This window comes from Thermobia domestica, chromosome 2 (assembly GCF_964235325.1).
Source record: "Thermobia domestica chromosome 2, izTheDome1.hap1.1, whole genome shotgun sequence".
Taxonomy (NCBI): domain Eukaryota; kingdom Metazoa; phylum Arthropoda; class Insecta; order Zygentoma; family Lepismatidae; genus Thermobia; species Thermobia domestica.
In genome coordinates, this window is record NC_137455.1 from 181,890,771 (window position 1) to 181,913,046 (window position 22,276).

The 22,276-nt window shown below is 33.1% G+C and overlaps 2 protein-coding genes across 4 annotated transcripts in view; one reads left to right on the forward strand and one right to left on the reverse strand.

Moving 5' to 3' along the window:
- The window catches only part of LOC145677824 (lysosomal acid glucosylceramidase-like), a 111,904-nt gene extending 104,297 nt beyond the window's left edge, over positions 1-7,607 (forward strand). For both annotated transcript variants that reach the window (XM_081748149.1, XM_081748147.1), the window contains exons 10-11: positions 3,298-3,578; positions 7,245-7,607. In XM_081748149.1, coding sequence (XP_081604275.1) covers positions 3,298-3,578; positions 7,245-7,344 — 381 coding nt within the window. In that variant the 3' untranslated portion in view covers positions 7,345-7,607. The remainder of the gene's footprint in view (positions 1-3,297; positions 3,579-7,244) is intronic.
- Positions 7,608-16,527: 8,920 nt separating this feature from the next.
- wwk (anoctamin 8 white walker) overlaps positions 16,528-22,276 on the reverse strand; it is a 246,261-nt gene continuing 240,512 nt past the window's right edge. For both annotated transcript variants that reach the window (XM_081748153.1, XM_081748155.1), the window contains exon 16: positions 16,528-22,235. In XM_081748153.1, coding sequence (XP_081604279.1) covers positions 21,104-22,235 — 1,132 coding nt within the window. In that variant the 3' untranslated portion in view covers positions 16,528-21,103. The remainder of the gene's footprint in view (positions 22,236-22,276) is intronic.

Consider the following 22,276-nt stretch of genomic DNA (forward strand, 5'->3'; position numbering starts at 1 on the left):
TGACTTATTTGCTTACGCATAAGGATTTAATTTTAAGTAAAATGTTCTCATTCAATTTAAAACTAGGATTATTTAAAAGCATGTTTTACCTATTGTAGTATATTTCACTGTATGACTCCTTAACAACGTGTAAAATGAATACAAAGAAGTTCATGATATTTACTTAACGGGACAGAACGTTTCTTACAATTCAAATCCGGAACGATCTCGAATTTCTGCGCCGCATGCACTCCTAATTTAGTATTGTAATACAAACATTATATTATGAACACAAATACACAAATTGCTCAAACATAATTCTATGATTTGCCTATGTTTGAAATATTCTTCTCTAAAGAGTCTGTGGTCTTCATTTTGATTCTGCGTATTCTTTTTTTGAAACGATTTTCCTGGAATGATTTGATGCCCATTTCTTTCTTCAGTACATAAGTGATCTAACATAATAGTAACATATATTTTTTTCAAATTATATTTAATTTACATTGTCCTTTTGTTTTCTCCCCTCCCCCGCATGATCAGGATTTAAAAACAATAAAAACAAGTATATTATTTTGTTATGTTCATAATTTTTTAAATACATTTATATCGAGGCACATAGAGTTTACATTAAATAAAGAAATACCTACCACTGTCTATTTCTAAGGTACACGTTCAACCAAAGTTGATAAGGCGGTGTGTCGTAATTCCGAATAGAAATTTGACCAATATCTTTACATAAAGTGTTTTGTAGCTGAAAAGTTAAGTGAAAGTTGTGTGTTGTACTTACTGTCTTAATATTATTTAGTAACACACACACACACACACACACACACACACACACACAATATATATATATATATATACGTGTGTATGTGTGTGTATGTTGTTTGAACTTAGGGTTTTGAACCTATTATGGGTTTCTCTTGATGCTTCCAGTTCTATCATAAATCGTGACCTTGCGAATGTGTGTTTAAGTACACCAGGTTGGAATTAAAAATACGAAATTCCATTTCTTCCACCCTATGGAAGGATAATGAAAAGGTTGAAATTCCAAGATTGCATACTAGTTTATGGTTGATCAATATTTTTACATCTTATTAAGCATGAATTGCAGTCATTTAAAATCTACTTCCTTATCAAACTTATGTCTACTTTTAGTTTTCTCATATCTTTTTTCTTTTCTTTTCTTTGTTTAATACTAGCGAATATATCCGTTCTTCGCACGGAGAGAATAGGTGTATTGGAAATATTTGAATTCCTTTCCCCCTTAGAATATGGACTTCAATGAAGCTGTAATGATAAAAATCCACAAGTTACTTCATTTTTGACATTAATTTTGAAACGCCTTATTCAATACCTTACCAAATAATACGAAGTTTAATGGCAGTGACATGATAACCTATCTTGAGGTGGCCAATAACTATGTTCCAAAGCTATTTCAAATGGGTCAGCCGTTTTCCCGATTCCGAATAACATATGTTGTTTTTGATTACTTTTATGTTTCTTTCTTCCCACCCTCTACCCCGGGATGTTAGGGGCATCTTAACTCCAAAGGGATGAATTTAGATTTTACGGCATCGGGGTGTTAGTATATCATATCAGTGACCTCGAAAACTATGGATTCGATATTAATATCTCTCCTTTACGATTATTTGTATATGTCAACCCTTTCTGACCTCACCCCTAGTAGAGTTAGGGATGACTTAAACCACATAACTTTTTCCCAAACTGTAAATCACATGTGTGTACCAAGTTTGGTTGAAATTGCTTCAGACGTTTCAGAGTTATGGTGGAACGTGCATACACACACACACACAAATCAAACCATCTTTATACATATTATATGACAACATTACCCCTTTCAGAAAATAAAGAACTGAGATGAATAAATGACGAAGAAAACGCCTTCGGTATTGCCCCTGTCGTAAAATAAGGAATCGAGTAGAATAAATAACGACAAACAACGCAGAAACAAAAATAAATAACCTCGAATAACGTCTTTGGCGTTGCCCAGTAAATTCCTGAACCAGCTAACATGTACATACTTGCCTAAACTTGGGCTTAAACGTCATCGGGAGGCACTTAACAGCTTAGCTACCCCAAAGCTGTATATTCGACAATAATCTCAGTCATTTTAGACATTTTCATACTTTTTCTCACCCTACCCACCCCCTATGACAATGGGGGCTAAATCTTAACTTAATGTTATCGTGAATCTCAGCAACCCCTAAAACTATGGATTCGACAGTAATATACATATTTCGTTTAAGATTATTTTTACGTATCACCCCTTCTCCCGCTAAGTGTGCCAATGGGGATTGAAGTGGACATAAACGTCATCTGGAGTGTCAGTATTCATCTCAGTGACCCCTAAAACTATGGATTCAACACTAATATCGATAAGTTTTGATTATTTTTATATGTTTCTCCTCTTCGACACCCGCTAGGGGTGCTAGAGGCTCTTACTTCGACTGGTGGCTGAATTTGGTTCAACGTCATCAGGATTGTCACCAATTATTTTAGTAACTTTGAAAAATATTAAGTAGACACTAACATCGGTCGTTTTCGATTATTTTACATATCTCCCTTCTCTCCCTCATCATGGATGCTGATGGGGACTGAACTTGGACTTAAACTTAATCACGAGTGTCACGATTCACCTCAGCGACCCCGAAAACTAAGGATTCGACACTAATATCGGTCATTTTTGATAATTTTTCATAAGTCATCTTCTCTTCTTCCCGCTAGTATGCTTGGATCTTGCCCTCACGGTGTTCTTTTCCAGGTTGTAAATAATATGTGTACCAAATTTGGTTGTAGTTGCTAAAGGGGTTCCAGAGTTATGCTGGAACATAGATACATATATTTTTGTATATGTAGGATATTTTGTATTATTACACTCTTTCTACTCCTTCATTATCATATTCTGAATTTCTGATCAATTCTTAATGTGTTCTTTCTGTAAATATGTCTTTTTCAAGTTTTTTCTCTTCCCTTGAAATAATTTTCCAGTTTAATATTTCCACTGATACCTATGAACTTTGAACAGGCAACTTTGTCTCATCTTGTGACTCAATATGACTTTACCTTGACAAAGTTGATTATTCTTTTTCTGTTTATCTTTTTATACCTACTCGAGAATGTTTGAAATCAATAAAAGTTAATTTTGTTTTTTTACAGTTAATTCTCTTGAAGAACTTTAACTACGTTTTATTTATAATTCTTAAGCTGTGAACTGTGCTAGTGTTAGTGGTAAAATAACGAATATTTCTAAACGTAATTCTTATTTACTTATTTATTTATTTATTGCTTCTAAAGGATCTACGTAATTGGGTCATTGGATGGATTGACTGGAACCTTGCTCTTAATGCAACTGGTGGACCCAATTGGGCCAATAATTTTGTGGATGCTGCAGTGATAGTGAATTCAACAGCAGATGAATTCTACAAGCAACCTATGTTTTATGCTTTGGGTCACTTTTCCAAATTTATTCCTGAAGGATCTGTTGTACTGCAAACTATAGTGAAAAACGACGGAAAGTTAGCTGTATTGGGTTTCCAGAAACCGGAAGGAGGAAAAGTAGTGATTATTTTTAATCGGTAAGGTTCATTGGATTGTAAAAATAAAATATGCAGGGTGACGCAGAAAAATGGGAAATGTTGAATCTAGGATTAGCAACACTGCAACGCTGGCATTTGTTAGCGACCAATGCAAAATAATTGAACAAATTTTGCCATTTGTTAGTGACAGTGCATTGGAATAGTGCAGAATGTATGTTCGTGGGAAATTGTCATTTCACTCAACGGTAATACTCCATAGCCTATGAGATCCCCTGAACTCTCTGTTTGTGATTGCTTTCTGTTGGGACACCTAAAAACCTAAGTATACAGCGTACGTCCTGCAACCGTCGCTGAATTGAAACAGAAGATTGAAGAAAAAATCACTGGATTTCCTTGAGAAATGATACCCGAGCATTTTATGGGCTTCCACACCTCGAGATAGAGTACAACTTTCCTATGTCGTGTTCAAAATGTAATGTGAGTTGCAAGCGCTATAATGTAATTGTTAATGGCATACTCTGAACATGAATTTCCATTGTTAAATGTGCTTCTTCCTATTTTTATTGGTATATGTTACGTGAATTTAAATTTTTCCGTTTTCCTGTGTCACACTGTATATAAACATAATTGAGCCCGTCCCACTCTATGGATGTAAAATTAAGTCTCTAATTAGTAGAGAAGAATAAGTATTTAGTACGATTTAAAAAAAAAATATTCCGAAAATATTTGGTGCAATAAAATAGTCGGTAAAGTGAAGAATTCAGAAAGTTACAGAACTGCAACATCACAATATGGATATATCGTACCAATCATATCATCGAATATCGTACCAATAGTAAAATTGAAACATTTAAGTGGAAGGGAGTGTGCCGCTCAATATTATTATCAATAAGCATCAATTATGGAACCCATGGCTATTGTATAGGTTCCATAGTTGTTTGACGGATGTAAAAGATCATTCCAAGACGAATTTTCAAGTAGATATTAATACCCTCATATACCTTCAAAATAAGAATAACAAATGTAAAATTAGGTAATGCTGTGATATGGCTATTTTTTACTATAAACTCTATAAATTAAAAGGTTCCACTAATGTTGAAACTATAAGCTATAAGCATATGAAGATCTTATTGCAAAATATGATATAAGCTTGTGTGATCCTCGAAAATGGATAATAGGTAAGGTATCCGAAATATCATAAATAATTTCAGCTACTAGGAATACAAAAATGTAAGTACAATTTTTATCTTGTAATTTGCATTCGATACATTCCATTAATCGATTCTGGTTTCGTTACGCATGCACCCACTTCCAAACGTCAATTAACATTCTCTGAAATAGTAAGGTACTCTGATAGTTTCAAAATCTTTTAAGATGAAAGAATTTAGTAGTTTGCTCCAAAGAAATTGAAAAGAATGCCTTTAATGTGTGTGATTCCAGAAGCTAACAAAAGTTATCTTAACAGGATACAATGCGCCGATTAGCGTGAGAAAGGTCGCTTTGAAGCATTTGATAATCAAAGGAATAAAATGAAATATCTTATGTACTAAAATGAAATGAAATCTTTGAGTTTCACGTCCCACGGTTATGCCGGTTAGGCTAAAGGAGACGGTGATGATGAGAGATGAGTGAAATGGTGGAATGAAGAAAGTGGGAGGAAACGGGAGAACCCCGAGAAAACCCACGAGCACGATGTTCGTCCACCACAAAGTTCACTTGGCGGGGGCTGGGATCGAACCCGGGACCCCAAGCACCAGAGGTGAACGCTCTACCACTGAGCCACCGCGCCCCCTCTTATGTACTAAAATATATATAATACATAATATCTTGCTCAAGAGGGGGAAGGATTAAAACCAGCCCCCTGTGAGCACGCTTCTGCATAAAATAGAGGTATAACAGAAAATAAAGCAAAACTCAAATGTATGAATAGCAACAATAACAGAAATTTAAGGTCGATTACTTTTAATAAATAAACTTTATACAGTAATATTTAATAACTATATAATGACAAAATAAAAATTGAAATAACGTTTATTTGAAGTCACTTAAAATCTTTTAATTTCTGTTTATCTTTTAGTTAACAGTAGTTCGTTTAGTATTTTTTCTTGTCAATTTCTCAAATTGGGGTTAAATTGAATTTTGTATTTTCTTTTCTTTCTTTTTCTTTTTTGTATTAAAAGAAATATCAGACAATATTCTAACATGCTCAGGAATTTTAACACTAATCTTAGTTTCTTGTAATTGTGATTCCTGAAACTAATTTGTGCTATTTAGCTTTCAGCTCTCCTCTAGTGTCTTGTTCACGAAATATGAAACAGAAAGAAAAATAATAAAAATACCGGGGAAATAATAGAAAGGAGCGAACTCACTGGGGTAAAGAAGTGCGAAGCAGTACAGATACTGTTTAACATACGACATTTTCTCTTTCGAAGAAAACTTATACCACCAAATAAAAGATTTAGCTTTGGGCAACCCTTTATCACCGTTCTTGGCCAACTTAGTTCTTTAAAGTTTTGAAAGTAAAATCTTTAAAGATCAAGATGCTGTGCAATACTATAAATATGTCGATGACATACTTCCTCTGTACAAAGAAAACTTAGAATTGAATTTCTTAATAAGCAAACTAAATCAGATCCACACTAACTTGAAGCTTGTTGTGAAACACGGAAAGGAAGGTAGGCTAACCCACTTGGACTAAACATTAAAAGGCACAAGTTTGTTACCAGCGTCCACCGTAAGATTACTGCAGATACTGAATATATACTTTATAGATCCCTACATTCATCAGTCACCAAAGATAATATATGGAAAAACTTTTCTGCGTTTTATAATATTTGCCTCATTGAAGTCAAACTTAAATGAAAAGATCGATTACTTGTTGAAATTGGCAGAATGAATGGATATCTCGTTTCCATTTTATTGAGTTGATATAATTAGATTAAAGAGAATACACGTTCCGACAGACTTAAAAACGAGACCACCGACAAAAACGGATTGAACTACCTGTATTCCTCAGATTGACAACTGCATTAAGTAACATTTTGGTGCAGTATGGTTTCTGCACAACATTGAAATCCGTGAAAACTTTGAAAAAGAATATCAATTTAAGAGCTATTACACCGATCTCAATGAAAAGTCAGGAGCTTACGAGAGAAAGTGTAACTGTCTGGATGGTTATATAGGCATGGCAAAGGAAACTTAAAAGTACGGGTCAAGGAACATTTCAATAATACTAAAGCAGAATACCCAATTTAAGGTCTGTCGAGACATTTAAAATAAGTACAATATAATCACAATATTGTTGATTAAGAAGTTTTATTTCGAGTCAAAAATGAAATAGAAACACTTATTTTTAAAAATGTCTTTATTTTCTTTTTTTTAAAAATCCAATGCTTAACATAGGTAAAGGTCGGTTAAGCAAGGAATGGGAGGAATCTAGGAAGCAGAAATTATTTTCAGGAATTACAATTACAAGTAAGATGATTGTTAAAATAATTATGTTAAGCAGAAAATATTACGGATTAATTTAGTTATTCATTAATAGTGTCTTTTTCTTAAAAATACAATATTTAAAGAGAATAGTATGAAAGTAAAGAGTAGAGTAGTAAAGAATATCAGAAATTTTATATGTAGAAATCAAGCTTTTGCAACACAATGGTACTTCTACTACTGCCAATTTAAATTTATTGGTTGTTTTGTTTGCAGGAGAAACAATGATATTCCGGTTACAATAACTGATCCAACGAGAGGCCATGTTAACCTGTTAATACCAAAAAGATCTATTCATACTCTTTTGTATTGGTGAAGATTTCAGAAGCAACGAACGAAAGTAGATATGTGTGTATGAATATCATGATACAACGATATCAGAACTGATAACAAGTAAACATTTGAACTGTAATGAATGAATGTGCTTATTTAATGGTGGATAGTGTTATATGTGACTATTCGTACAAAGAAAGGACAACTTTAGACACAAGTTTTCTTGTACATATATATTTTTTGATAATAAATTTTATACATGTAAATGGCTATAAAGACAAGCGAACAATAAACATGACAAAATTATGTATAGATCTTTTTCTAATTCTCTGCATTTGTTGGAATTAGATACGCTTTGAAAGTAAGTAGACAAGAGAAATATGCTAAAATATCCTTGGTATAGGACATTTCCTAGGTAACAGGAAGGAAATATAGATGGTAAACATACAGAGAAAAATATGCAAAAAATAATATGAAACTGTACAATACATACTCAGCACCGAATATAATACAAATAATTATATCGAGACGTTCAAGGTGGATGTAAGAGGACGTTTGCATGGGAAATGTGGGCAGATTGCATACAGTGTTCATTGGCAAGTCTCTAGAAAAAAGTCTTTGGGTTGGTTATTGGTATTAGAATATTTCATAAGGTACTTGATTTCCTTACTTGATTTCATCAGCATAACATAAGATCCATTAGCAGTCTTTTGTTCCTGCGGCGTTGACATTGTAGATTCCTTAAGCACTAGAATTAACTCAATAAGAATTCCGCCAGAGGCCGTCGTAGGTCCAATGACGTGTGAGTGGCGAACTAGTAGTGGATGCAACCGCCAAGCCGCATGTTTAACAATACTCTCATGTAGTCGTCCCACTGGTGACCTAGCCACTATAATTCTGATTCTTCCCCATTATTTCCTGGTATCCAGCCTCTATAATTCCTCTACGAACTTGCTACCTGCCCTCTATGATTACCTCATCCTTCATTCTTATTGCTTCATTTAATGCTATATCGCTAGGTGCATAATGAGGTCTACTAAGTAGATAACAAGACTTGCAATGTAGCTGATAAATGTTTACGTTGGAACTTGATATAACTGTATATTATTGTAGTTTTTCTGTTTAAGTTGTAACAACAGCGAATCTGGTTTACTTTACTGTGTTACCATTGAAATAATTCTCTTTTTCACTAATTCATGAACAAGATTTACCAGTTATATCGGTTCAGCTTCTTTGGATCTATAGGATAATGCAAAGCACATACTTTATATAGGTAATGAAGAATATTAAAGTTTTCATTTTGTTTACACAGATTACGTATAATAAGAAAAATTAAAGAATCACGTACCTTGCGGGCAAAATCAAGCAGTATTTGCGCAAGGAAGTGATTTTTTAAGTTTTCTTAATAGAAATCCAAGGTTCATGTTTCCAAACTTCTTTTTACTGATACAGAGTTTCTACAAGGAAATTAATAGAGTCGTTTTCATAGTTCCAAGCCATACACATATAAACCGAAATTTCTCCACACAATCTAAACATTGTTACCACAAGATGATCTGCTGAATACAACTGAATGTGAAAAGGAGATAGAATTGATCAAATTTACAGAAACAATATATTAATAATAATATTATAACACTATTAATATTATGTTTAAAATTGAAGTTAATGAGGTTAGAGACACGCTGTAGTTATCACATACTTAGAAGCATATTTAAAATATTTATATTGAAAAAACAGACTGCTTAATATCGCATACCAATCTAACCAACGGCTAATCAGAAATAGCGTCACCGTATTCCCTCCCGGGGTATAATACTAGTGCTGTGTCGAATTCGTTCACTATCACAGCCGTAAAATTGTGGAATTACCTTCCAGAAGATATTTGAAAGTCTACTTCGATAGCCATGTTTAAAGATTGATTCAAAAATGACGTTTCCGTCTTACAGCACAACTAAATTAAACAACTACTTATATATATAACAATTACTTGTTGTCTAGAAAGTAATGAATCTTTGGAAGTCAAAATTGATAATATATTTATTGTGATTTGAAAATAATATTATAAAACCACATATACGCCATTTTGTTCGACCACCTTCTGCTATTTTTCCGACGAACACCATCCTGCTTGTATGGAAAATTGTGGCGCGTGGTTTTCACAGACCTCTTTTAAAATTAACTTAATATCATTCAAGGAATTCTACAAAGACCTAAACAAATGATACTCTAACGGTGCTAGGTCCGGGCTATACGGTGGATGCATTGAAACCTCTCAGCCAAGTTCTCGCAATTTCTGATAGAACGTTAAATATATATATATGAGACTTGATATTTTCAGAGTGGTATACGACAACCTTTCTGATAACCAGTTCCGGGCGATTCCTTTGAATGATTAGGTGCACTCGTGCTAATTGTCGACAGTACAAGTCCGAATTTATCGTTTTGCCCGGCCATAGTAGTTTGCGATCCATGACGTCTTCTAATCCTTCCAAACGCACAACATAACCTTCCTCGACTTCAGTGTGAGTTTTGCTGCAGATTATGGAGCTTCTTCGCGTTTCGACCACGATACTATTCGCACATTGCTGTTGTAGGTTATCCACTTTCCATCACTCGTGACTAATCACTTGAGAAATGGCTCGAGTTCGTTCGTTTCAGTAGAGATTCTTAGATATAAGTTCGGTCAATCATGACACCCAAATATTGAATTTCTTTTTGTATCCAGCTTTCTCCAAATGGTTTACTATTGTTTGGTGACTGATGTTTAGGTTATTGGCGGTGTCATAACTGCTTACATACTGGTCTTACTCGACTTTTGCAACAATATTATCCTTTTTTTTTACTGTGATTAGTCTCCCAGTGCGAGAAGCATCACGTCATTGAAAATTCCAGAACGGAAGCATGTGAACCATTGTTAGAGTGTTGATTTTGATAACATATCTTGCCCATAATCAGCACAAATTTCTTCAGGAGTCTGCACAGTTTTTGTGCCTTTATCGAAACAATATTGTAAAATATAGCACAATTTTTCGGGAAATTTACTCATTGTCATGACACAATACTTTGCGTTTGTTTAAAAAAATCTCAATAATTTATGCACATCTACTAGCTTCAACTATCAGCTGGGCAATGACATTAGGCCTGAACCGCTGCGACTCATATATATCCTGAGATTTGGAACATTATTGTCATCTTATACGCAAAAAAATCGATATAAAAAAAGCAGGCAAAATCGGTTCTTTGTGGTGCCATCGTTTGGCCTATGGCTGGTCTTTGAACTCTGAGATACGCAACTTTGCCGTCCAACAATTCACGGAAGTGACTTCATCTCGGGGTTTTTTTTTTTTTTTTTTGTTTTTTTTAATGACTTACGCCACTGCCATCCAACGCCTCAAATGTGTAGTATAGAGTGTTTACAGATTTCAGAATTTACATTAAATTATTCTCTCTTATTTTGGAAAGTATACAAAATTTATCCTAGGCTTTAAATAATTTTCTGAGGGTGATAAATCTCGAAAATCTGGATGTAATAACCCGGGGTCACTTGTCATTATCTGGCCAGCGGTTCTGTAGTGCCCCATGACACTTACGTCATTTCAACGACTCCATTTAAAAAATAGCAGGTGATCATAATGTTTTACCTGGTCAGTGTGTTCCTGTGTTCCTGATTAGAAACATCAAGAGAGAGAGAAAATATTCATAGGATGTATATCCTCAACATCAGTGAATTCAACACATTTATCTTTTTCTATCACTCTTGCATTTTCCGTCCCTTTTAGCATATTCTAATGATATTTGCACTTTATCACCCGGTGATCTAACCAAAGGTAGCCGACTGAGATTGTCAACCATATTTTAAAAATATACGTTACCACTATATTGCGGCGAATGAAATAAAAATGGGAGGCAGCAAATCACAAACAACCCAAAATATCAGTTAAATAGCATGTTGTGCCTTTAATACGAAAGGGAATGAGTAATATGAACATCAAAAATGTTTTTGTTGTTCTCGTTCCGAAGAGTCTGAGAAGGAACCTTGACCATGATTTCAAAACAAGTTAAGACCACAGTGTTTACTTTGGGAGAAAGGTATGATGTATAATAGGGTGGAGTGAAATAGGCGGTCGATTATCAAATATTGTCCAATGAAATAGCACTAGGTGTCAAAAGTTGTGTATTGACTAGTATAACAGTTTTTTTATATATAATTTTTGTACTTCATTCCCCGCAAGAGCCTTAAAAGTTCGCAATTTGTATGAAAATTTGATTTTTTTTTTTGAAAATATTGATTTTTTTTAAAGCTGCCCAATGAAGTCGAACTAGGTGACAAAAGTTGCATAATGACTAGATTGACAACACCATTCATGATTTTTAAAATAATTTGCATCTTCATTCCCTGCAAGGGCCTGAAAGTTTGCAGTTTTTATAGGAAATTTTGAGATTTCACTTAAAATTTTAAAAAAAGAAACTTTTAAAATCGGACATATCACTTCACACTAGCTTAAGAAAGAGTTGTGTTCTCTACCGTAACACCTATATTTTTAAAATAAATTTCGTACTTTATCTTATTACTTGCGGGGCCTTAAAATTTTGGAATTTATACTTTAAATCTCAAAATTCATTGAAGACACTGACAATTTTCAAGAACTGTTAAATAATATCCTGCTAGATTTCAAGCCTTGTGCGCGACTGGTATAATTTCGATGGTTTTTAAAAATATCTTTCCTTCATCTTCAGTACCTCCAACAAGTTTTAAAATGCAGTTTCACAGTAATATCTAAAAATATATTAAGATACATTATGTAAATATAACAATTTTGCATTGAAGTTATTTTTGATATGCAGCTCTTTGCTGGTTCCCAGAAACACCTAACACTCACCACGAGGAGATGACTGCATGTAGAGTTCCGCCCATCCCTCCCACCATACGTTTGGAAATGATCTCTTTAGCTCGTTGGTTTGTATTCAGATTTTGTTTCGAATGTGAGCATAAGTCCAAAAGCCTTGCTATGATAAATCCATCTCTAGCTGAGACACCACACACTTCAGATGAAGCTTCAGTAACAGTTTTTAACGCACCTCTCAACGCTTGGGTATGACATGCCAAGTGGAAAGCAGGCGGAAGGACAGATGAACCTTCTGTTACACATTTCTGTAGATCCTCCTCCGACAAATGGCTCGTCAGGGGTGGCTCGATTTCTTAGCGTTCCTGCCAGTTGATTAGGTTAATGTAATCCTGAGCACTAAAGGGTATTGCTGGAACACTGAACTTGCGTACAAAAGGTGTTTGGTTTGAGCTTTTTGACCTTGGGTCAAGTATTCTACGCATAGCTAGTTCTCGAATATGCTTTCGATCATCGGCGAGCATAGATACCAGTAAATTCTCCGGATGCGCGAAAAATCATTGTGCTGAATTGTTCTATCTATAATGAGCTTCAGCTCATTGCTTAAGTACCTTGAAAAGGCTATAGTAAGATACTAGTTCACAGAAGCATCCTTGGTAGTAGGCTTACATTTAATGTAAAACCACATTGGAGCATACACTTTCATGATGAATGTAACCAGCTCCTTCAAGTTCGAAGATAGGTCAGTAGTGCTTATGTATACTCAAAGCACTCAGTTGGCACTACTGTCCCATGCTTGAAGACCTTGCATGGGATAATTTTCCAGGATTTCTTGATGTAAGATTCGGTGAATACTCACCATCAGAGATTACTTTGCAAATATCTCATATACATCTTTGTCTGTGCTGAGGTTTCTGACGTCTTTTTCTTCCATGGCCGGTAAACTTCCTTCAATCGCTTGAAAATTAACGATTGGTAAATCCACACAACTGGTTAAACTTTTTCCTATAGTTTCCGGGAATTTTTGGTTATCCACTGTTGACCGTCTAAATGATCTACAGAATGCCTTAGAATATACCATAAAAACTGTAAAATTTCGAAGCCTTGCGGGGAATGAAGATGCAAATTATTTTAAAAATCATAAATGGTGTAATCAATCTAGTCATTATGCAACTTTCGTCACCTAGTTCGATTTCAGTGGGTAGCTTTAAAAAAAATCAATATTTTCAAAAAATTCAAATTTTCATAAACAATGCAAACATTTAAGGTTCTTGCGGGGAATGAAGATGAAGTACAAAAATTATGAATAAATTCACGAATGTTATACTAGTCAATACACAACTTCCGAGTGTTACTTAATTGGACAACTTTGATTTTTTCGCTCCACCCTAATGTATAAGGAAAATTACAATCGTAAAGTCGCTGTGAATTTTTTGAAATAAGTCGCAAAATAACTTGAAAATATTCATTTCACATATATTCGAGAAAAAATTAATGGTTAATTTTTAAATCGTTACCAAGTTTTACTTTCGAACGACGGAAGGAGAGAAAGTATGGTGGTCGAGAAAAAAATCGAATTCGAGATTCCATCGGATTTACACATTTCATAGCCGATAGATACTGAAAATGTGAAATCTCAACACCGTCCGTTTGTTTATCCTGATGTACAGTCACCTAGAGGCCATACCGTTCAACATATCTCTACCAAATTTTAATCTTAAAGTTTTTATGTGTTCCTCAGAGGATTTTTTTTCGAACTTTCTTCCTACCCCTAAAAATAAGGGTAGTTTACTTAAGGGTAAAAAACAAAAATTGCGATTTTCTCAAAAACGGCTCTAACGATTTTGTTTATATTTCATAAATCAATTTTTCAAAAACAACCCCATTATGTGGTAGAAGTTATTTATCTGGAAAAAATCGAGAAGGGGTAGTTGACTCTTTCGATGGGTTTTCATTCGTACGATTTTCTCAAAAACAACTCAGGAAATTAATAACATGACAATATGACATAGCTCATTTGTTCTGAAAGAATGTACGAGGGTAGTTTATTCTTGGGATGAGTTTTTCGATTTTCTCAGAAACAACTCATTTGATTTTGTTCATATTTCATAAATAAATATTTCATTAATAACTCTGTAATATTGTGTAAATTATTCCTTACACAATTATTATTACCCCTTTTGAAAATTCAAAAACGGTAATTCTCTCTTGGCAATGAGTCTCTTTTCATATTACTTTCTCAAAAACGACTCAGGCGAATTTGGTCATATTTCATAAATAAATATTTCGTTATTATTCTTATAATGTTGCATAAGTCACTTCCATGAGAATATCCAGAAGGAGTAGTTTACTCTTCGTTTTCTTTCGTTGAAGTTTTCCGAAAAGTCTTATGATTTTGTTTGTATTTCACAAGAAAATATTTCAGTTATAAGTGCAGCATTATATGATTTAGTATATGGAATTTGAACAAAACTTTTTGTTTTTGATTATCAATTAAATATTAACTGCTTGAAAATTTAATTGACTAAATTAAAATAAAGAAATTTTTAACTGATTAATTAAATTGTTAATTTTTTAATGGATTAATTACAAGCATTACAAGCATCACAAGAATTATATGGCAACAAACATCCTCCAGTGGTTGACATCTATCGGATAAATTAAAACTTCTACGCGTGATACTATTTACTGTCTTCAGCAGAGATTATTAAACGTATTATCTTTACTTCTTTATTATCAATCCCTAACTAGTACTGCATATTTTCTGCCAATCTACTAATAACTCCGTATTGATGTTACTGAAAAAGACCTATAAATTTATTAGACTGTCATAATATTATAATGAAACTACAGTAAATAATTCTTATATTCACTTGTCGACAAGAGACAGTAGCATATTTTACAAACAGTTTATATATAAAAGTTTATATTTGTTTTTGTCGTTGGATACAGTACAGACTTTGCAAGAAAAAGGAAGAAAGAAAGCAAACATTTAAAACTGGATCAAACCCTCCCCCTCTGTAGTTAACTTGCTTAACTTGTTGACTTTCACCTTCTTTGATGACTATAATGGAAAAATTAAAAGGTGAGATAAGTACTGTTCTCAAATATAAGGGATTTTGACATTCTATTGTGCATTTTTCAGTTCTTTTTTTAATTATGAAATTTATTATTTACAAATCAATATTACTGTCTTTGTTACGTATTTGCACGACCGACATCGATTGATCGACGTTGACTTCCAGACCTTTCTACTGTATTACTAGACGTTTACTTACTTCTACTATATATATATAAACCATTGATTATTGCTTTTCTTTCTGGGGCCACGGTGACTCAGTGGTAGAGCATTTGCCTCTGGTGCATGCGTCCCTGGTTCGATCCTAGCTCGCACCAAGGTGAGCTTTGTGGTGCACAAACGCCGTGTTCGTGAGTTTTCTCGGGATTTTCCCGTTCCCTCCCACTTTCTTCATTCCACCAGTTAAATTTTTCGTCATCATCGTCTCCTTTAGTCTAGCCGACATAATTATGGGACGTAGAACTTAAAAATTTCATTTCATTTGCTTTTCTTTCAGCAATCGGTGTGAAATTTTTCCTGCAATTTCTTTTCTACAGCGCTGCTTCCAACACTCGGTCAGTATCATCAATCTCCGTATTGATGCCCACATATTTCCAGATTTTTTTCGAAAATTTTATAGGAACAGTATACTTTCTTCAACCTTTTGCAGATTTAATACAAATTTCCTGTTTCTCCGGAATTCCCAACTGTTAGATATCCTGTTAAATTAATACGTTCATATATTTTAAATTATTAATATGACAAAGTTAATAAGAAAATCTTTTTAAGCCAACAACATAATTTTTGCTAGACTCCTTTTAAGATATGAAGTCATGAAAAGAAACAACATTTATATGTACAAGATTTATTCATATATTTTTTTTCTTAAAAAATACAACATAATTACACATTTGACACCAAATACTATTAGTTGATGTCTCTTTTTCAACAATATATGTTCATTGTACGCTGATTGGGAAAAAATTGTTGGTTTGGTTGTTAAAGATCAACAACTTTTCGAGTATATAACTTACAACCTATCAGCCTTCTTATAGTTTTTTTAAATCTTCTTTTAAAAAAAGACACAGCAGTACATCGAGATGGTAACTTATACACACCTACCAGTGTATCTCTAACTTGTTTTACGGATTCTGGGTTACTATAGTATATTTTACAAGGTCCAGACGAGTCAAATTATTTTTTTCAAACTTTAAGTACTGCAAATGTAATAGATAACAATGAAGTATTTTTTTCTTGTCTTTTACAAAAAGCTGCCTGACTTTTTTTGTATTCTTAAAATCCAACTTGGATTTCTTAAAAAAAAAAAAAGTTTAAAATAACATTGTACTTTTTCTACGAATAACACACACTCTACGATGCACTATCTTGGTCCTTGCTTACTTTTTATATAATTGTCTTCCATCACTTGGACTAACTTTTGTACATTAAAAGCTTCTAATAAGTGCATGTACTTTTCTACAATGAGGCTATTCTCACCATATCCTAACGAATATATTGGATTAGAATTAAAGGAGAAACTTCTTAATTTTATCTTACGTTGCACACTTATAAAAGAGAAACAAATTCATTAATATATGCTAAATGTTTTCACAAGGCACATATTTTGTTGAATGTGAAGCATGTAGACGTTGAAAGTGAATACAGTAAGTAACTCATATATTTCCATGTATTACATAACTACACATCAAAAATGGAAGCTGTAATCTTGCAACTTCCTTTCTACAATTACCTGAAGCTAGATGAAAAGTTTCTAGAACTTGAATAACTTTTTGAAAGTATTATAGTATTCTCGTATATTTCGAGAAAGTAACACAGTTTCCAAGATACGTGTTGAAAAAAGAATATTGAATACATAGGTTACAGATAATAAAGGTATACCACTGCATTTTTCATGGCCTCTTGCAAGACCAACGAAACCACGTAAGACAGTTAAAAGAGATAAAATACGTAGAACAATACGAAATTGATAGCAAGGATGATATTACCTAGGTAGACTTGCTTTCCATTGAGTTTGCTACTTCTGTTTTAAAATAATGATTTTTACATATCGAAAGATAGACATTTACTGAATTTCACTACATATTTCCTCGCTTTTCATTTTTATTTGCGCTTATATAGATTACACATACAAACACACATAAATTATTCTTATGTACTATTGTGGCAGTAATGCACATATGTTAGTTTTTAATTGTATATGTTGCTTTTTTTGCTGCAAAACATTTAATGGAGACTAACAATTTATTTTTAATTTTATACTTCATGAATTACTTCTTTCTTGTGTTTTAAGTAATCATGTTATATGAATTCAATGTATTACGAGGGACGAAATTTACTTACAATAAATTAAAGTACACGTATTCAGTCACTTTTCTTTAATTTCACAACTTCTGACATCTTACTGCTGGAGTTTCTCAGGATTAGTGTTGTTATCATTAAAAGCATTTCTTTTCATGCATTGGATCACATTTTATCGTAGTACTTAGAACAAATTTTGGCCTTCCAGTATTATTTTACGAACATTTTTAACACATTCGAGTCGGAACCCATTCCTGAGATGTTTTTCACTGAAGTATGTTTTGCGATACTTTTTCGATCTTTATAAAAAAATAGTGTAAAAACGTTAGGGCAATGAAATATTTATTTGCTTGAAATATGAAGTTGGTACTACATAATACAACATTACCAGCCTGTTTTCTCATTTTATCTACTTTTATATATATATATATTTTTTTATAAATGTTCCTTTTTCAGCTATAAAAAAGTCCGACCAGCAATATGATTGATTATAAGTATGCACATATGAGCGTTTTGGCGCATTAAAGCTCTTGTAATGTTACAAACCATCAATATAAACATTAGGTACTTTGAAATGGCATAAAGGTATAAGTACAAAGTAAAAATATAGTGCAAGACCGATTATTTCTATTTTTCGCCTGGAGTAGCCCTTTTGTCGTTCGCCCTTTTTGCATTCGCTCTTCTGTTGTGCTAGCATTGCCAGAAAATGTATGAGTACATAAATAAATAAATAAATAAATAAATAAATACGATTCTTATACCAAAGAAAATATTACAAAGAGATATTTTCCACCCACTCACATAAATGATTATGTTACAGACATCCTTATTGGTCAGTCATTACAAGCTCAAAGAAAAAGAAAAGTTCCTCGCTATAGAAGCACCGGCAACATAATCTGGGTCAATATTTGAAACCTCAATTTCAGATCCAGAATCAACAGCAAACTCATCAAGCATATTTCATATTTCTTCTTCGGATAAATCTCGCATTTTGAGTCAAAAATGCATATAAAGACGCGGGAAACGTATACCTACAGTTATCACTCTAACTCGCTCTGCACCGGATGCATCGACACCTGGATTTTTTTATAAGTGCTAAAAGAATCACAAAGTGTATATATGAGAAGTCGAAAGTCGTCTATGGATAACCATCCAATGTTCAAATTAACGGAAATTTCATCACGTCGGGGAGACGTGATCCGTCCACTGAGGAAAGAAAAAAACATCACGGCTGAGACTCGAATGTGTTAAAACATTTTGCTACAATTATTAAAAGTATTAAATGTAACTGGTATAATTCAATTTATCTTCTCATAAAAAAATATGTATTGTAAATGTTTTTTGCCTTCAAATTAGAATTCACAAATATTAAAAAATGATTATAAAAATTTAGTATTTACGCTCTCAAATAAAGCCAAGTTAGTGTGATCAAACAGTCTTTTTTTTGCAAAAGAGTAGCAACATATACTAAGACCAAAAATCTTTTTCTCCGTATGAAATGCAGTCACATTCAGAAGCAGAACGAATCAAAATTTAATTAGTTTCAGTTTTTATTGTAAAATTTGTTCAATAGAAGTATGTTGCTCATAAATCACATGTTACTTGCTCGATGCAATTATACATTAATTATTCTATGTAGATAAAGCACAACACATCAAATGGATATATACATAACTTTATTTAACGAACATATTACTAATATATTTTCAGCTAACTAAACTGCATTTTCTTTTTGGCATTTGTTATACTAAGGTACGACACACATATAAAAGCTGATATAACATATAATTTTAACAACTAAGTTACCTGCATGAATTTGAGGTGTATGCATGATACAAAAATGTATGTTCCAGCAACAAACTATAAACATATCTAAAATAATTTTATATTTATAAAAATATATATTTGTATATTCTCATTTCTTTCGTATTGGCTAGCAAAGATTTCAACATTAAAACTGAGTTTGTGAAGTTGTATATACTTCATAGATTAAATCACATATTAGACCAAACCTTCCGAATGTACTTTAATATTTGATTTGTCACTTTTATTTTTTTTAAATTTTCATTTCTACTCAAAAGGAACACATATATTTATTTCCGTAAATAAATGCTATTACTTAGGCCTACAAGTAATAATATTTTAGAATACAACTAAGATGACATATTGCATATTACCAAGAAAATTTTATTTACTTTTTAGAGCGTTACGTATTTTTATCTCAGCAGGAGTCTATAGTAATAATCAGTGGCGTATTTAGGGGGGGCTTCCGGGCTTAACCCCCCCCCCGAAATCTTACTCACTATAGTAAAGTATATGAAATATCTTGCAGAATTTTCACATTTTCAGGCAAAGCCCCCCCCCGAAAGTTAGTAAAGCCCTCCCCGAAACAAAATCGTAAATACGCCACTGGTAATAATATAAGTAAGTGACTGTTTTTATTGTGTCTTTTTTATCAGTAGAAATAAAGCACACAACAGGTTCATTTACTAGATAAATTTGAATTTAATCAAATGTTTTTTTTTATTAAAGGTTTCCATACATATAAAAACATAACATATTTTTAATCTTATTTCATAAGTTTTATTTAGTATACCCTTAGTTTAGTTAAAAAGAAAGATTTCAATTTTTAGTACATTTACTTCATTTAATTTAATCTTTTAGGTATTTCACATTAGCGGAAATATGTATGTTACATGACACAAAAAAGCAGTCCTTATACACACAAATAAATTAAATATCGCCAAATACATTAACTTTATCTCGTTGTACTTCAAGTCCTGAAGCTTGGACATTGTATGTATACATAGTATGTAAATATTTTTCTAAATTATATTTTCTTTTGTTACCTCTTTACTTTTTTTTATAATTAGTTATATTTGAAAAACATATATTTTAAACATTAACGACAACCTTGCGAAAAACGAAACTTTTAATTGATAGTTTGAAAACGCTAATAAATCATTATATTTGATTATTTATTTTTTAAAAAAATCTAGTACATGATATTTTAAATATTGTTCTCTACTATCAAATTACAAATAATAAATCAAACTATGTTCTGATATCATTATTTATATTGCATTAAGATTTTTTTTATCTACTACCAATCTTCTGAGCGGAGCACCACATAACGAATTTATCCAACAACCTTCACAATAGCAAATGTTGTATCACTCTCTCAAATTTATGTTTGCGTGTGCCTTTTCCGGAATATACAATAAATTCATAATGTCTTTTATTACATACAAACATTGATTCAATCACAACATAAGATACAAAACATGATTCAAATCCGGGAAGCATCTATCATGAGCCAAAATTGCAACAACATAAATTATATAAAAGCACTTCACAATTGATCACAAGTAATTTTGGATAAAGGTGAGAATCGCCACGCAATGCTTTCCTATTATTGTTATTATAATTTTATATAAAAAAAATTACTCTTTACGTTATGAAACATGTTAATTAGATCTTTCAATGCAGCATTCACTTTTGCAGCACTTTGTTTCCTGTTACATTATCTGTCTTCAATCGGAATGATGCATCTAACTTTCACATTAAAATAGATAATTTCATTGGTTAGCTTTTCGTTTCATCAACTCAATAGCAACGTCATCAACAGAAATGAGTTTTTCAATTGGGATCATGGATAACTCTCCTTGAACTTGTTGCTTTAACAGGGATTCTTCTTTGGCTTTAGCTTCTTTCATTTCTTCTTTTGCAGCTTCCCTTGCGCGTCGCTCTTTAAGTTTTAGTGAAAAAATTGCCACACTCCTAGCTCGCTTCAGAAGGTTGCGTTTCACTTTTAGTTTCTTGGCTGCAGCATCTTCAGCGGTTGGTGTATCTCCCGCAGGAGGTGTTGCAGTTCCTTGTTCCCCTGGAACAGAAATGGAAGGTGTTTTGGGTTTTGCTCCTGTTGACGACGGAGGACTTGATGAATTCGATGAAGAAGACGCAGTTGTTGTAGTGGAAGTTTTCGAAGGGGGTGTTTCTTGTTGAGTTGTTGGGGTAGATTTCTCGAGAGATGGACGTTTCTTCTGTGATGTTTTTTCTGCAGGAGGAGTTCCCGGTTGTGGTAGTTGTTTTGATATCTCTTGTTTCGATGCAGCTGGAGTTGAGGCGGCTTGATCTTTCTCAGGTGAAAATCTGAACTTAAACTTCTGTGCATCTACCCATGGAGGAGCAGATCTAAGAAGATCAGATTCTGAGGATGCAGAAAGTTCCTTAGGTTGAACAATGCAATCAGTACTGTGACGTATAGCTATTTCAGAATCACGATCTATTTGTCTATTAGGTAATGAACCTACTTTGAAGTCACTTTCTCCTACAGATTTTCTACCACTCCCTTCTGAAGCAAATTTTTTGATCCAATCAATACCTCCATGAGGACCTATTGTGAAATGTTGCTGGCTTGGTTGGCCGGCACTGGGTAAACGTTTGGAATCTTTTCTTTTGAATTGTTCCTCATTGATGCTTGTTCGTGATGCATCAGTGGTAGGAGATTTATCAGCTTCAACTTCTTCATCTTCGTCTTCTTCTTGCACTGTCTCTGGAAGCTTTTTCTCATCCTCGACTGGAGTAAAAGCATTTTCTGTTGTAGGGGTGGAGCGACAGGAAGCCAAAATGGTAGAACTCTTGTCATAGTTACTTTCAAATTCTGCAGTCTCTGTTCCATCAGAGCTATTAGCTGGAGATACAACAAACCTGTAAACAGAAAGAAAAAATCAAAATAGTATTAATGTTAT